The 15,550-nt window shown below is 37.0% G+C and overlaps 1 protein-coding gene across 1 annotated transcript; it reads left to right on the top strand.

Annotated features, from left to right (window-relative positions):
- On the top strand, positions 1-8,493 carry FBXO43 (F-box protein 43). Its single transcript, XM_068526233.1, has 4 exons — positions 1-1,487; positions 3,724-3,826; positions 7,850-8,053; positions 8,159-8,493. Exons 1-4 carry the CDS (start codon positions 16-18, stop codon positions 8,405-8,407), a joined length of 2,028 nt encoding a protein of 675 aa, XP_068382334.1. The 5' UTR covers positions 1-15; the 3' UTR covers positions 8,408-8,493.
- The last annotated feature ends 7,057 nt before the right edge of the window (positions 8,494-15,550 follow it).

The following is a 15,550-nucleotide window of genomic DNA, read 5'->3' as shown; positions in this document are numbered from 1 at the left end:
ACAGAGATTTTGAAGATGTCAGAAAGGCATTCAGGTCAAGCTGGCACTGGAGCAGGAAATGAGGTGGACTCTCCTATTGTCAATGTCAAGTCGTCCAGCTTTGGAGACTTTTGTTCCACGTCTTCATTTCAAGATAGTGGCTACAGTGAGCTGTTAAAATCGTGCAGCTTTGATAATACAGATAAAGAATCATTTGGAAAGAAAGAAAGAGGCTCAACATTAATCCATGAACATCCTGAAACTTCAAGTCTGGCCTTAACACATAGTTTAGAGTCTCCCACTCAAAGAAAGAGATTTGTCTTCCCCAGGAAGGAAAAGGATAAAACCCCAGACCTTTGTGAAACTCCTAAAGTCAGTGGAAAAAAATTTTTACTGCGTAGAAGATTGGACGTATCTTTCTCTCTTCTAAAGGGGGACTTTGAATCACAAAATAGTTCTCTTGAAAGTAGTACAAGCCAAGTTCCCAATTTAGAAAAAAATATTCCAAGCAGTGCTTTAGGTTTCCCAAGGCAAAATAATTTTAGTTCTTTAGTTACTAGCACTTTGAAAACAGAAGAAGCGACTTCCAGCAGTCAAAAATTGAGACTTAATTTTTCTCAACAGAAGACGTCCACAGTTGATGATTCCAAAGATAACTGTAGCCTATTTGAAGTTGAATGTATATCTCCAATTCAAGGCAGTAGTTTTAAAGACTCTATCACACATGACTTTAGCGACAGCAGTCTATGTATTAATGATGAGAATACATATCCTGAACTTCTGGGCTCTTCGGTCAGTGGAACAACTTGTGGAACAGATGAGGACATATTTGTGACTCCAATAAGTAATCTTGTAGCAAATGTTAAATTTAATGCAAGTCAAAGGCTTTCTCCTTTAGGTGAAGTGAGACGCAATATTTCAACACCTGAAGACAGTGGTTTTAACTCACTTTGCTTGGATAAATCAGAAGATTCCCTCGCTGACCAAGAGGGCTCTTTCCAAGAACTGCTTCAGAAACATAAGGGAACTCTCAAAGTCAGGGACACGGTAAAAAGATCAAGGCGTCTTGGAAGATTAAGAAGATTGTCCACCCTTAGGGAGCAAGGCTCACAATCCGAGACAGAAGAAGAAAAGCAGCCCAACCTCTCTGGCTCTGAATCAACACCAGTGGCCACTTCAGACATCTCAGAGAGTCAGCCAAGCAGTGACAATAAGAGTGGGGATTTGAGTTTAAGCTTTAAGAATTTATCAAAGACCCCAGCCTTGCAGTTAGTGCATGAGCTCTTTATGAAAAGCAAAAGGAAAAGATTCCAGCAAAGCGGTGCACGTGAATTGTTAGAAGAAAGGGACGGGGGGAAAATAGCTGTACTACAGCGTGTACTTGCCGGACTGATTGGCAAGAAAATGGGTATAGAAAAACTGGACATCTTAACAGAATTAAAATACAGAAATTTAAAGCATGTTCTTGCTATGGTTTTAGATTCCTTGGCTGCAGAAAGCCTATGCAGGTAAGAAATTTTTTTTTTTTCTGAAATAAAACTGCCTTTTATCACTTTTTTTTAAGTTGGAAAGCTTTTCTGTTAGTTGAGTACTTTTTAAAAATTTTGTTTTATCATCTCTATCTTGATTACTTTATATTTTATCAAAGGTGGTTTAGTGAAATTCTTCGGTGTCTCAGAAATTTCACAGAAATTTCAGTATATTGAATGTTGCTTCATAAGTAAAGAGAAACTAAGTCACATATATAGGAGTACTGAGGGTAGGAACTAGAGTTACAAGACTAAAGAGAGACTGTGTTTATACTGGCAATTTTGCAAAGTGCAGGACTATCAGAAGACAAGCCCCTTGGGAATGCCGTGACCAGGAAGTAGGGAAGCCATGTGGAACAGGATTTTTGCAAGATCATGGTTGGGGGAGGACATGCAAGAGAGTTAGTGAGCCTCTTTTTCCATAGGTATATGTGAAGAGTTGGGTTCATAGAATCCTTACTCTTTTATGGCCCCTGCTTCTATTAAAACCCTTCTTCACCTTTTCGCCATAAATTAAGTGTAGGCTATTGTAGAGAATTGTAGAATCTCATAGCTGGAAGTCTTCTGAAATGTCTAGTCCTATCATGTGTTTTGCAGATGAGAAAACTGAGCTCCAGAGAAGTGACCTGCCAATGGTCACTCAAGGAGACAGAAACAGATCCAGGTCTACAGCTGAGCCCTCTGATTTCTAAGCCCATATTTCCCCAAAACTCTTATTAAGGTTTAAGTCCTTTCAGAATAACCTTGATCAGGAATGTCTTTGGTGTAACCCAAATAGGATGATAAGCAGATTAATGACCTACATACATGTGTCTTTTAAAAATGTTCAAATGAGATAAATTATTTGTTTAAAAAAATAAGGAGATGGCTGCGATATAGGAATTTTATTTTTATATGCTGGAGTATTTGGATACAGACCAGTTAAAATTAAAACTTGGGTGACTCTTTTGGGTGCTCGCTTGTAGGAACAAATGATATTCAGTCATATTTCAATAATTGCCTTTGCTGCCATCCCTCTAGATTTATGGTATTTGTATTGCAGAGTGCATGTATAATCTTGGCAGTGCTTATTCTTGGTAATATGAGAAATTATGGTCAGTTGAAATAGCTGAGGCAAATACCCAAATGTGTATTTCATTTCTTCCCTGTTAATGAGTGACTTTCCGCCTATATCTCTCCATCTGTCTGATATAAGACACATGTATCGGCTTAAGGAGAGGCAATGGCAATCGAAGTGGCCACGGTAACTGGAAGAATAGTAGTGTTGACAACTCAACTATAACCTGGGGCCCTCCATAACCTTCTCCTGACCTCATTCACTTTGAGTGATTTGTTAAGTTAAAGTAATAAAAAAGACCATATTAACAGCTGCAGGATTAGCTTTTCTTTAATAATTAATATAGTCAAAGTTATTGATAAATAAGCAATCACTAGACATAAATTGTGTTTTTCTTTAGCTGCTTTAGTCTCATAAACTTTGGTTTATAAAATAGGAACTTTGTAGTGCTACCCATAATAATGTTTATTACAGCTGACCCTTGAACAGCCAGAGATTAGGGGCGCTGACCCTCCGCCATGCAGTCTAAAATCTTTATATAATTTATAGTCAGCTCTCCATATCCGAGTTTCCTCCGTATCCGCCGTTCGGCATCCCTGGATTCAACCAACCAGAGTCTGTGTAGTATTTACTATTGAAAAAATCCACCTGTAAGTGGATCCACAGAATTCAAACCCATGTTGTTCAGGGATCAACTGTATTTGGCACTTAGTACTTCCAATAAAGGATTGATTGCTTTTGTGTTTATTTAATCAAAGTGACAGAAATTTGTTAAATACAATAATAGGAGAAATTTATAGAATCTCTTGCACTACAGTTGATAATCATTTGCTGCATGTCATGTTCCAAATTTTTAATCTTAGTGTCATGTTTAAGTTAAATCCTCTTAATTAGTCTCGCAGTGGACTCATTTGGGTTTATATGAAACTTTGTTTTTTCCTTAACCATTTATGAGATAGTAATCTGTCAATATGATGCTGGCATATTTTAATAGGTATTCTTTCACAACTATGCAGATCAAGTCATATTTTTAATGTAAAATTTTAGCTTTAAATAAACTATCCAAAATCTTTAAAATGAATTTTTCTTATTGTCATGTGTGAAAAATATTAATTCTGTGGAATATATACAATATAAGGACTGATCTTTCTGTTACAGTGTTTGGAAAGTGAGCAGAAATTGGCGTGAAATTATTATTCAAGATAAAAAAGCAAATCAGAGGAGGAAATTTCATATCACACAATTGAAAACAGATTCTGAGGTAATGTATATAATACTGTTCTAAAATGGATTTGTATAAATATCTAATAATCCCATATGGCTGGACAACCTCATTTGGTTTTCCTGCTATCTTGCTATCTTTTAACCTTTCCATTTACCAACATTGACTCATAAACTCTTTTTTTTGTTGTTTTTGGCCATGCCGTGTGGCTTGTGGAATCTCAGGGATTGAGCCTGGGCCATGGCAGTGAAAGCCTGGAATCCTAACCACTAGGCCACCAGGGAACTCATGCACTCATAAACTCTTTATTTTTCCCAAACTCCGTCTCTACCCAGTGCATCAGTGGAGTAGACTAACTGACATCAAGAACACCTTACTGGGTTTTGTTGTTAAGTGTGTATGCTGTTAGCAGTATTTGAATACCATTTGAATAGGATATGCTGGACCCTATTCGTAGCTAGACATCCTTATAGCATTTTCCCATCCAGTCTTTTGAGTAGATACTACATGCAGTTGCTCAGATTACAATGGTGAACATTTGTGACATGATCCCTTGCTTTCTTGGCGCTCATACCCTGTGGGTGATACTGGTATAAACAGGTGATTACAGTACAGGTGTGTTAGAGGAAGCCCAGAGTTCTCTCTATTGAACACTTAAAAGGAGTGGGGATCAAGAGGAGGAAAAAATGCATCTCAGCTGAGAGCTGAATAATGAGTTAGACAGGGAAGGTGTTTCAGCAGAGGGAATAGCATATATGAAGGCCTGGAGGTGAGTGAGCATGGCAGATTAGTACGTGTAAAACATCATAAACTTGTGCTCTCTTGAAGATTTGAGGTCCAGCTTTGAAGTTACAAGAAAAGTTATACAGAAGCTGATTAATTCTTCCTGGGGATACTACTTTGTATAACAGCCATCTGATGACTCTGGCACCCATATTTACTGTATATTCAACTTTTAGACCTTTCTTAGGCATCAATACCAGAAGAAACTCTGAGAATTAACTTTCTTATTCTTATTCTAATAAAAAGTGTTTAATAACATAAGTAAATTTATAATTTGGCTAAATATAATAACTGATATGAAGCATGGCATAAACTAATATGAACACCTAGATACAGATTGGGGGGTTTCTCATTCCAAGGAAATATTAGGGACTGCTATTAACTAAAGTATTGACTTTCTATTTTATTTGAAGAAACGTTTTACCTTCTCACCTATGATAATCCTTCACGACTGACTCACAGCTCTTGGCTACTCCTGCAGCTGCTGGCTCTGGGAGCTTATAATACTGAAGATATAAATTTCCTTCTTAACATATCGTTTTAGAGTGGCTCCCTACATGCTAAGGACAGACCAAAAACACATTTTTAAGCAAGTACCCATTAATATTAAACTTACAGCTCCATGTACTCTTTACATCCTATGTGGAAGAAACATGTTGTTGTATTGGTAAGCCTTCGGGTAATTCTAGATAAAGCATTCTACCCTCATATCCTAGCCACCATTTTTTTTTTTTAACTTGGTTTCTTAAAGGACTATACTTTTTTCCTTACTTGAGTTTTTTCCTTTATTCTGATTTGCTTTAATTTTTTTTTCAGTAGACACAGGTATATGGTTTAAAACATCAAATTGCACTTTAAGGCTTATAAAAAAGCACATATTCTCCTGCCCTTCCTACTCTTGATTCTTGATCCCTTCCTACTCTTGATTCTTGCCCCATCGAGGCAATCACTTTTTAGTTGTTCCTTTTGATATTTACCTCCATATTTCTGAATGGCATGCCTTTACTGCTATTTCTTCTTTTGTTTTTTTCTATAGAGGGACTAGGTTAGTTCTCTAACCTCTCACCACTACCTATCTACCCACCTCTCCTTCTGAAGTCCTTTCTCTTGTCTTATGAATGTAACTACACCATCGTTTGGGAGCGAATTAGAATTAGGTGCTGACATTATTAAGACTGCGTTGAGATTCTTATGACTTTTTGACAGCTGTAACATGTAGTACAGTATGATTATACCTGTTATACCTTTTTTCTTATAACTTTTTTCCTCAGAGTTAATAATTGCCCAGTTTCTTTCTTTCTTTCTTTCTTTTCTTCTTTTTTTTTTGCTTAGTGTTTCTCTATACAGATCCCTGACTCATCTCCTGTTATCCACCAGAACTGGAAATCTCCTCTAACTCTGAATATATCAGGTATTCTACCTGTTCTCTCTTCTCCTCAGAGACGTCCTTCCAGAGATGCCTTTTGCCCTCCTATTCTGAAATGGACTGGTTGCTTTCTACCTGAACTATCCTAATGTATATCATTAACCAAAACAGAAAAATTATAAAACAAAGTTGTTTGGTGGTTTTCCTCATACTTGTATAGTGTCACTGAGAGCCCTTTATATGTAAAAATTAAAAGGCACACACCAGCTACGTGTGATAGGATCTCTATTTAATCTGTTTGCTTTGCAGCAGTGAGAATGACCATTAAAATCAGAATATCACACTCTTTCCATTGAATTTCTTAATTTACTGTAGTCTTCACTGTTCTCTTATGATCATGGAAATGAACATCAGTAAGATGACTCCCCTGTCACATTTAAATATTTTCTGGTAACGTGATGGTGACTATATTTTGAAAAATGTTGGTGCTCACGAATGCATGCCTTTGTTGACTACTTGACCTTATACTGTTCAGAGATAGTAGCACACATTTTAAGCTCCAAGAGGGCAGAGATTAGACTGTTTTATTCACTTGGCACCTAGTAGATGTTTTATGAATATTTGTTAAGTGAATGAATGACTTCTGTGGATGAAATTTGCTTCAACAACAAATCTCTATTCATTTTTTGGTGCATGCAGCATCACTGTGTTTGCCAACTGCATCGAAATCCAATGGGTGTCTTCTTTTAGTATGCTCTTGTGTCATACGCTTCTAGCTTAGGCTGCAAATCATTTATAAAGTGTAACATAAAGAGATGTATTGAGTCCTTGAATAAGTTCAATTGTACTCATTCTAATTTCTGAAAACCAATATTCATCCATTACACTTATGCATATGTTGTTAAACTGTTAATGGCATAAGTTTTCATGGCCAGCTAACTTCATTCCTATACTTATCCTACTGTCATTTCTCATGTTTTTAACTCTCCCCATTTAGGAGCCAACTCTGGCAAAAGGAGACTATCAAGGGAGAGGAAACACAATTATAGTTGGACACTTGAGGAAATTCACCTGTAGTACATTTTATTTTGATAATTGGTTATGAATGCCAATTTGTTAAAAAAAAAACTTACTATTTTTTCTCGTTCCCAACCTTAACAAAATAGAAGGCTATAAGGATTATTCATTGAAAATATTTCTTGGCTAAATATTTGAGTAATGTGGAAATCCAGTTCAAATAAGAGACATTTTTTTCTCCTTTTAAAATATCAAAGCTGTTTAAAACTCAAGTGTAAAAATTAATCAAGTATTGCAAGTATCTGGTATTTGTAAAAACCAGCCAAACAAATTGGGTTTCATGGTCTAACCAGGCCCATTATTTTTCTGACATGTGGCTAAGGTAAGAAACCTTCAAAGGATTCCATGATGTCCCGCTTTGATTCATCTCCTCTTACACCTTGGCCTAAAAGGGGACTTGGTAAACTCTGATCTGTGGGCCAAATCCTGTCCATCACCTGTGTTTTTAAAGTAAGTTTTATTGGAACACAGCCCTGCTTTTTCGTTTACATATCTCCATAGCTGTGTTCGCTAAAACAACAATTAAGTAGCTTGCAACTGTCTGGTCCTTTTCAGGAAACGTTTGCAAACCCATGCTCTAAACAGAAAAATAACCAAGCATGCAAACTTAAAGCTAGCATTTATGGTCTTAATTTTTTCTTTTTCTTTTTCTTTGACTTTTAAATGCTAGATGAGAGGGTTTTTTTTTTTTTTTCCTTTTTTCTAAAAAGGAAACGTTTAGGGAGAAAATTCCAGTAGTGTACAACCACTTCCAAACATTGAAATACATGTGCGTCAGAAAGCTGTCCTGGAACTTTTGACATTACAGTGTTGACCCCTCTTGTCTTTTACCACAGGGGGCTGTATTAAATGTTGATGATGCTGCCACTCGGCTCCATCTTTTAAATCGATCAGCTTTAAGATCTGTGCAAGCACAGGCTAGGACACCAGGTTTTCAGAAAGAACAAGTTTCAACATTTTCTCCTTGGGGAGAAGTTGTGACACCTATAGCGAGTTCTTCTGTTACTCACTTAAGTAGTAAACAGGAAGAATATGTTAAGGTGAGTATTGATCATAAGTTATTAGAAGTAAATATTTACAGAGTTTGAAATAAAGCAATTCTCTACGCGAAAATGGAAGATTTAGTTTGTGTGCTTTTACTGCAGGTTGCCAAAACACTTTTTATTGATGAAGCGTTAAAACCTTGCCCAAGGTGCCAATCCCCTGCTAAGTACCAGCCTTATAAGAAAAGGGGACTATGTAGCAGCACAGCCTGTGGTTTTGACTTTTGTGTGTTATGTTTGTGTGATTATCATGGGTCTGAAGAATGTAGCAGAGGAGCAGCAAAGCCAAGGAATAGAAAAGATGCTCTTCCAGGAAGTGCCCAGAGTAAGCGGAATTTAAAACGCCTCTAAAGAGACTTCACATATAAGAGAAGCATTCCCTCTAAGCAACATTTTGTTTGACTTAAAATTATGAATATTTTGAAAGCATGCAAGTCTTCCCATCAATGACAGATGATGATTTATTTCCTACTTTGTATATATTGTGATCCATGTCATTGTATGTTTTCTTTAAAGTAGTGAGCTTTGAAAAAATCTTATTTTACGATGTCATTTTTACTCATTTTAATAATTTAGTGTTTTTAAATAAAGAATTTTCAGTGTTATATATATGTATTTAACTGTTTCATGTAACATTTAAAAATTGTGCATTTCATCACTATGTGTTGAAATGTTCTTTGATTACTTTTCAAAAATAGTTTTCCAAATAGTATTAAAAATTCTGAACTTGAGATAGATGCCCTTCTAGATTTCAAAATCTTTGAATATTTGACTGAAATGAAATATAAATAAAATGTTTTCAGAAGTTCTGTTGAATTTACTCTATAATCTCAATCTTTCGCTTAATTTAGTGAGTGTCATATTTGGGCAGACTTCTGGTTAAATAAAATTTACTTAATATTGATAGCTAAGAAGATGTAAAAAGTAAATTATTAGATATATGTGGTTATTCACCATGAGAGTCTTAGGTAATAAACACCCATAAGTCACACGTAAGTTTCTTTTTTTTTTTTTTTTTTTTTTTTTTTAAGAAATTCACGTTCTTTTATTTATTTATTTATGACTGTGTTGAGTCTTCGTTTCTGTGCGAGGGCTTTCTCTAGTTGCGGCAAGTGGGGACCACTCTTCATCGCGGTGCGCGGGCCTCTCACCATCGCGGCCTCTCTTGTTGCGGAGCACAGGCTCCAGACGCGCAGGCTCAGTAATTGTGGCTCACGGGCCCAGTTGCTCCGTGGCATGTGGGATCTTCCCAGACCAGGGCTCGAACCCGTGTCCCCTGCATTGGCAGGCAGATTCTCAACCACTGCGCCACCAGGGAAGCCCCCACACGTAAGTTTCTTTTACCCTTGTTACACATGAAATTGTCAGTAGTGCAATGTAGAAATCTGGAATCCTATCTCTGGTCTATGAGGAGGCACTTTGTTATTGTTTTATGTATTGCAATCACATTGCCCTCTCAGTGTGTCACATTTGTCATCTTATGGTTACTCAGTCCATTAAGAATGTAGTATTTTATTTCACTCTGGTGGTGAAAAAAGAAGATTTTACCACATTTAGTTTTAGAAATCAGTAATCTACATGTGTTCCTCTCTACTGAAGGAACTGTTAAACGATGGAAGTTCAATTAAAAAAAAAAAATTTCTGGCTTTAAATCGGGATGAGTATTGTAATAAAGTCAATACGAGTGAAATAGTGTAAGGACTTAATACCACATATTTAAATGAGTTTATAATAAAAATAAAACTTTCTGAAGACAAAAGATCAGAGTAGAAATTCAAAAGGTAATGAATGAAGCTAAGTCCAAGCTTCTTATTGGTAGGTTTTACATTTGCGATGAGGTCAAGAGGTAGGTAGATTAACTGGAAGAAAATCATATGGAAAATCATAGGTCTACCTATGGAAAATCATAGGTCTGTGTAATCTAAAGATACAAGGCATGAAGACAAGAATAACTATTAACACATTCCATCCATATTCATGAATAACTTTATGAAAGTCTCCAGCTATTCAGAAAATAATCATCATTATCCTAATTGCTGTAAATTATTATGTATTATAGTAACTGGCTGGTGCAGCTACCCTAGCCATATGTTCCAATAGCGTCCTGTGTTTCCTCTGTCGTGGCACTTAGTTCACTTTGTTTAACTTGTTTCTTTAATTTTCTTTCCCCATGAGACTGTAAGCTCTGTGAAGGCCTGTCATATTTGATTTAAATACCATTGTATCCCTAACACCTAGCCTGGTACCAGGCAAGTAGCAGGTGCTCAGTAAATATTTATTGAATGAATGGATTTTCTTTAGTGCTACCAGTGTTAACTTTTTATCCAGGTAAACCATTATAACGCTATCCTAATAATTTGTTAATTTTTAATGCTTGATTTCATTGATTAATGCTTGATTACCAAAAAAAGTAGAATCTAAATGATTTCTTAAATTGATTTTAAACATATAATCTAATCAATAGATTTGTTTGGTCTACTCATTCTTTTAGCTGATTTTTCTATGATTAGTTAGGGTGTAATGCAAGGAATACTAGGCCAGGAATCAAAAAGCCTGGGTTGGTATCCTGAACTACTTACTAGCTGTGCCCTTATGCAAGTCACTTATTGATTCTGAGTATACTTCTTTAACTATAAATAAGGGAAGTTAAAAGAAATGATGTATTGTGAAATTACCCTGTTAACACCAATCAGTGTTACTACACGTTTGGCTGTATGTGCATACAATAAAGTGAAATAACATTTGTGGGGATAGAGCATATGATCTTGATATCATTAACACTATGCTGAATGAAACTGTAAAGTCAACCTCTAACCTGCTGTGAAAAATGTCTGGTTTGAAAAAAAATTCAACAAACCATTAATTGAGCATTTGCTATGTCCAGGCAATGTTTTAAGTCCTTTACATGAGTTAACTCATTTATTCCTCAAAGCGACTCTATAATGCAGTTACTATCATTCCTTTTTTATATCAGGAAACCAAGAATCAGGTTAAATAATCTAAAGTCACACAGATAGCAAGTGTGGGGAGCCAGGATTCTAGCAGAGGTAGTCTGCCACTTGTATGTGACAAAACTCTTTGCAGAACCCTTGTTGATAAATTCAAGATGCATATAATTACCATGTCTTTAATGGAAGACTGTTTTGCCACTTAAGAAAAATCTTTTGGTATACCAGGAAAAAAGATTCTAAGTTAGAACAATTCTGCCTGAATAGAGTAGTTCCTTAGCTCATGTGGCTTAAACAACTATCTCATTTGATAAACTAAATGAATTGCATGAATACAATTATCTTGAGAGCTCAGTTCCAGAAGAAGGCCACTGCTTCCATCCCAAGGTCTGTGTAATCTAAAGATACAAGGCATGAAGACAAGAATAAGTATTACCACATTCCAGTAATGACTACATTCTTATAGGTTCTGATTATTGGGTGAGAGTAAGTAATAAGAAGAAGCTCACTGATCATTTCTTGATGGGACTACTCAGTTCCCAAGAAGATTCCAAAACAAGACGGATGATTAAATTTGGCACTTTATTCTTCTGTTTCACTTCTTAATGAAGACATTAGGAAAAGAACTAGTATTAATTCTGGGGAAAACCAATAAATTCTTTACGTTCTACTGATTTAGGATAACAGTCTCTCTGTTGTTTCCCCCTATTGTGTGCCTCCCTTGCAGCCTTGCTAGCAAGTGGGCAAGAATATTCTTTCTATTTGACTTCTACTTGATTCCAGGAATGATGGATATTTTTTTATTTTGACCCCCTAGTTTGGAAAAAAATGGTGATAAACTTGTGATAAGTCATATAAAGTGAAACAACACTTTAAGAGCTATCTGATCATTTTATTATAACATTTCTATGGGCGAAAATAATAGATTTTAAAATCTATTCCAGCTATTTAAAAGGCTTAATAAGGTCTTATGGAATTCTTATCAATAATTTAATGGTAAAAGTACTACTGAGAAAACATTTTTGATACTTATGTAGCACTGCGTAAAGCTAAGTTTTTTGATTACCTTTCCTTAATTTATGACACAAAGCAAAACCGTCAAAAATTTATGACTCGGAAACTTACTGAACATTTCTACATTTGATCTCTTATGTTCCTGGTTTGCATTAAGTTACTTATATGGATTTATTTTAAATTGTGTCTCTTAAAAATAGTATAATATATTAAAAGAAGGAAATACCCATTATTGTTTCTGTGTGGAGGAGGGTAAATATTTCAAAGCTCACACTAAACATTCCACAAGGGGGCACCAAAGACTCATTTATGGTGATTTTGGCTACCCTTCAAAAAAAGTAAATTTCGCTTTTATATATTTGACATTGATGTGGTGTGACATTGCCAGATAGGGGAAATGTTCCTTGACTTAATTTTTAAAGGGTATATAGAATAAATTTTGGTAATAGTTATTACTAAGAGTTGGTAATTAAAATACTTGAGCTGACTTGCAAGAGTGTACTGTTTTCCGGGATGACTTTAGCAGAACACCTTGTTGGCGGCTGGGTCTGTAACATGGCCATCTGTGTTCCCTGGCCCAATGGCTCTGCCATGCTGGCTCCTTCATCACAGACTGTGGAGCCAGAGGAGTGGAAGGAGCAGTAGAAACATGGAGGTGAGTGCTGATCATGACTGGTGATGGCATGCTACCAATTTTTTCCCTCTGGAATTCTCATTTCTGCAGAAAGATGGTGCTGGTTCAGGTCCCAATCACATCCTGCCTAGATTCTGCTCAGTGCCTCCTAACAGGTCTCTTTGCTTCTACTTTCTCCCCATCTGACTCTGTCCTAAGTGTCCATTGCCAGGTTATTTGTACTAAAACATGGCTCCAATTACGTTGCTTCCTATTAAAGATGTGGCAGGATTTAGGATCTCCTAATGGTCCTAACCTTCTAGCAATCTCTCCCACTATTCCACTGTACATTTTGTTCCAGCCAAACCAGACTCCTTACTGTTTTCTAAACTCCCCCTGTGCTTTCTCCTGCTTCCTCTCTCTCTTGCCACTGTAAATCCCATCAAATCCAGGTAATCCTTAGTTTCTTTCCATGAATCATTTTCTTTTTTTTTTTTTTAACATCTTGTATAATTGGTTTATAGTGGTGTGTTAGTTTCTGCTTTCTAACAAAGTGAATCAGCTATACATATACATATATCCCCATATCTCTTAAACCAAACAAATAAGAAACCCACTCATTGTGGGTGGTGACATTGGTCTGCACCTTACTTTTTCCTTATCTCTTTTCCTTATCTATCACTGATACAGAGCTGCCTCATTCTTTTCACTAGCTGCCTGTGGTTGTACCATAATAGAACCCAAACCCCTCCTGATGGACAAATAGGTTGTTACTGAGCTTTTAGTCTTTGTTTTCTTTTTTTTTTTAATATTTAAATTTAATTTAATTTAATTTTTTATACAGCAGGTTCTTATTAGTCATCCATTTTATACACATCAATCCCAATCGCCCAATTCAGCACACCACCACCCCCACCCCCCACCACTTTCCCCCCTTGGTGTCCATACGTTTGTTTGTTCTCTACATCTGTGTCTCAATTTCTGCCCTGCAAACCGGTTCATCTGTACCATTTCTCTAGGTTCCACATACATGCGTTAATATATGATATTTGTTTTTCTCTTCTGACTTACTTCACTCTGTATGACAGTCTCTAGGTCCATCCACGTCTCAACAAATGACCCAGTTTCATTCCTTTTTATGGCTGAGTAATATTCCATTGTATATATGTACCACATCTTCTTTATCCAGTTGTCTGTCGATGGGCATTTAGGTTGCTTCCATGACCTGGCTATTGTAAATAGTGCTGCAATGAACATTGGGGTGCATGTGTCTTTTTGAATTATGGTTTTCTCTGGGTGTATGCCCAGTAGTGGGATTGCTGGATCATATGGTAATTCTATTTTTAGTTTTTTTGTTTATTTTTAAAATTAATTAATTAATTTATTTATTTTTGGCTGTGTTGGGTCTTCGTTTCTGTGCGAGGGCTTTCTCTAGTTGTGGCAAGCGGGGGCCAGTCTTCATCACGGTGCGCGGGCCTCTCACTATCACGGACCTCTCATTGTGGAGCACAGGCTCCAGACACGCAGGCTCATTAGTCGTGGCTCACGGGCCTAGTTGTGGTGGCCCCCAAGCTGTAAGCTTATTCAGCTTTCTGGAGAACTGCTTGTCTCTTTCTTGGTATGCACTCCTGACGCTGCGGTATTGAGCGTAAAGAAGGAAAATGGCTTGCGGCCAGTTTCGTTCCAGGTGCCTGCTCTGGATCTACGAGCCCCTGGTTGTTCCCCAGAAGAAGGACGTGCTGCCCTGAGGGGGAAGTCTGTATCTCCAAAGAATGGCCCGTAAAGCATGCTGACGCATAGATAGTGGCGACAGAATTATGTGGAAAAACAAGGTTTACTGATTTATTGTCTGCTATTCGTTCCGTACTAAACCTATATATATATTCATGCTCTTTGAATAAACTTGCCTTGCAACCATCAGTTGTCTTGGCCCTTCTGATCCCATACTGGTGCTTTTCAGTTCGTTACCCCTCACCGCCAGGAACTTCTAGCTTTCTGCAGCCGGTCTGCGGCACCTAGTTGCTCCACGGCATGTGGGATCTTCCCAGACCAGGGCTCGAACCCGTGTCCCCTGCACTGGCAGGCAGATTCTCAACCACTGCGCCACCAGGGGAGCCCCCTAGTTTTTTAAGGAGCCTCCATACTGTTCTCCATAGTGGCTGTATCAATTTACATTCCCACCAGCACTGCAAGAGGGTTCCCTTTTCTCCACACCCTCTCCAGCATTTGTTGTTTGTAGATTTTCTGATGATGCCCATTCTAACTGGTGTGAGGTGATACCTCATTGCAGTTTTGATTTGCATTTCTCTAATAATTAGTGATCTTGAGCAGCTTTTCATGTGCTTCTTGGCCATCTGTATGTCTTCTTTGGAGAAATGTCTATTTAGGTCTTCTGCCCATTTTTGGATTGGGTGGTTTTTTTAATATTGAGCTGCATGAGCTGTTTATATATTTTGGAGATTAATCCTTTGTCTGTTGATTCGTTTGCAAATATTTTCTCCCATTCTGAGGGTTGTCTTTTCGTCTTGTTTATGGTTTCCTTTGCTGTGCAAAATCTTTGAAGTTTCATTAGGTCCCATTTGTTTATCTTTGTTTTTATTTCCATTACTCTAGGAGGTGGATCAAAAAAGATCTTGCTGTGATTTATGTTAAAGAGTGTTCTTCCTACGTTTTCCTCTAAGAGTTTTATAGTGCCCGGTCTTAAATTTAGGTCTTTAATCCATTTTGAGTTTATTTTTGTGTATGGTGTTAGGGAGTGTTCTAATTTCATTCTTTTACATGTAGCTGTCCAGTTTTCCCAGCACCACTTATTGAAGAGACTGTCTTTACTCCATTGTATATCCTTGCCTCCTTTGTGATAGATTAGTTGACCATAGGTGCATGGGTTTACCTCTGGGCTTTCTATCTTGTTCCATTGAT

Source organism: Eschrichtius robustus, chromosome 17 (assembly GCF_028021215.1).
Source record: "Eschrichtius robustus isolate mEscRob2 chromosome 17, mEscRob2.pri, whole genome shotgun sequence".
NCBI classification, from domain to species: domain Eukaryota; kingdom Metazoa; phylum Chordata; class Mammalia; order Artiodactyla; family Eschrichtiidae; genus Eschrichtius; species Eschrichtius robustus.
Note: the sequence above shows the minus strand (reverse complement) of the source record. Positions and strands in the feature narration are given on the sequence as shown.

Excerpts from the sequence above, each read along its gene's own strand:
- FBXO43 (XM_068526233.1), top strand. The coding sequence starts at position 16 with ATGTCAGAAAGGCATTCAGGTCAAGCTGGCACTGGAGCAGGAAATGAG. Across the intron at positions 1,488-3,723 it reads GCTGCAGAAAGCCTATGCAG|TGTTTGGAAAGTGAGCAGAA; the intron begins GTAAGAAATTTT and ends TTTCTGTTACAG. Across the intron at positions 3,827-7,849 it reads AATTGAAAACAGATTCTGAG|GGGGCTGTATTAAATGTTGA; the intron begins GTAATGTATATA and ends CTTTTACCACAG.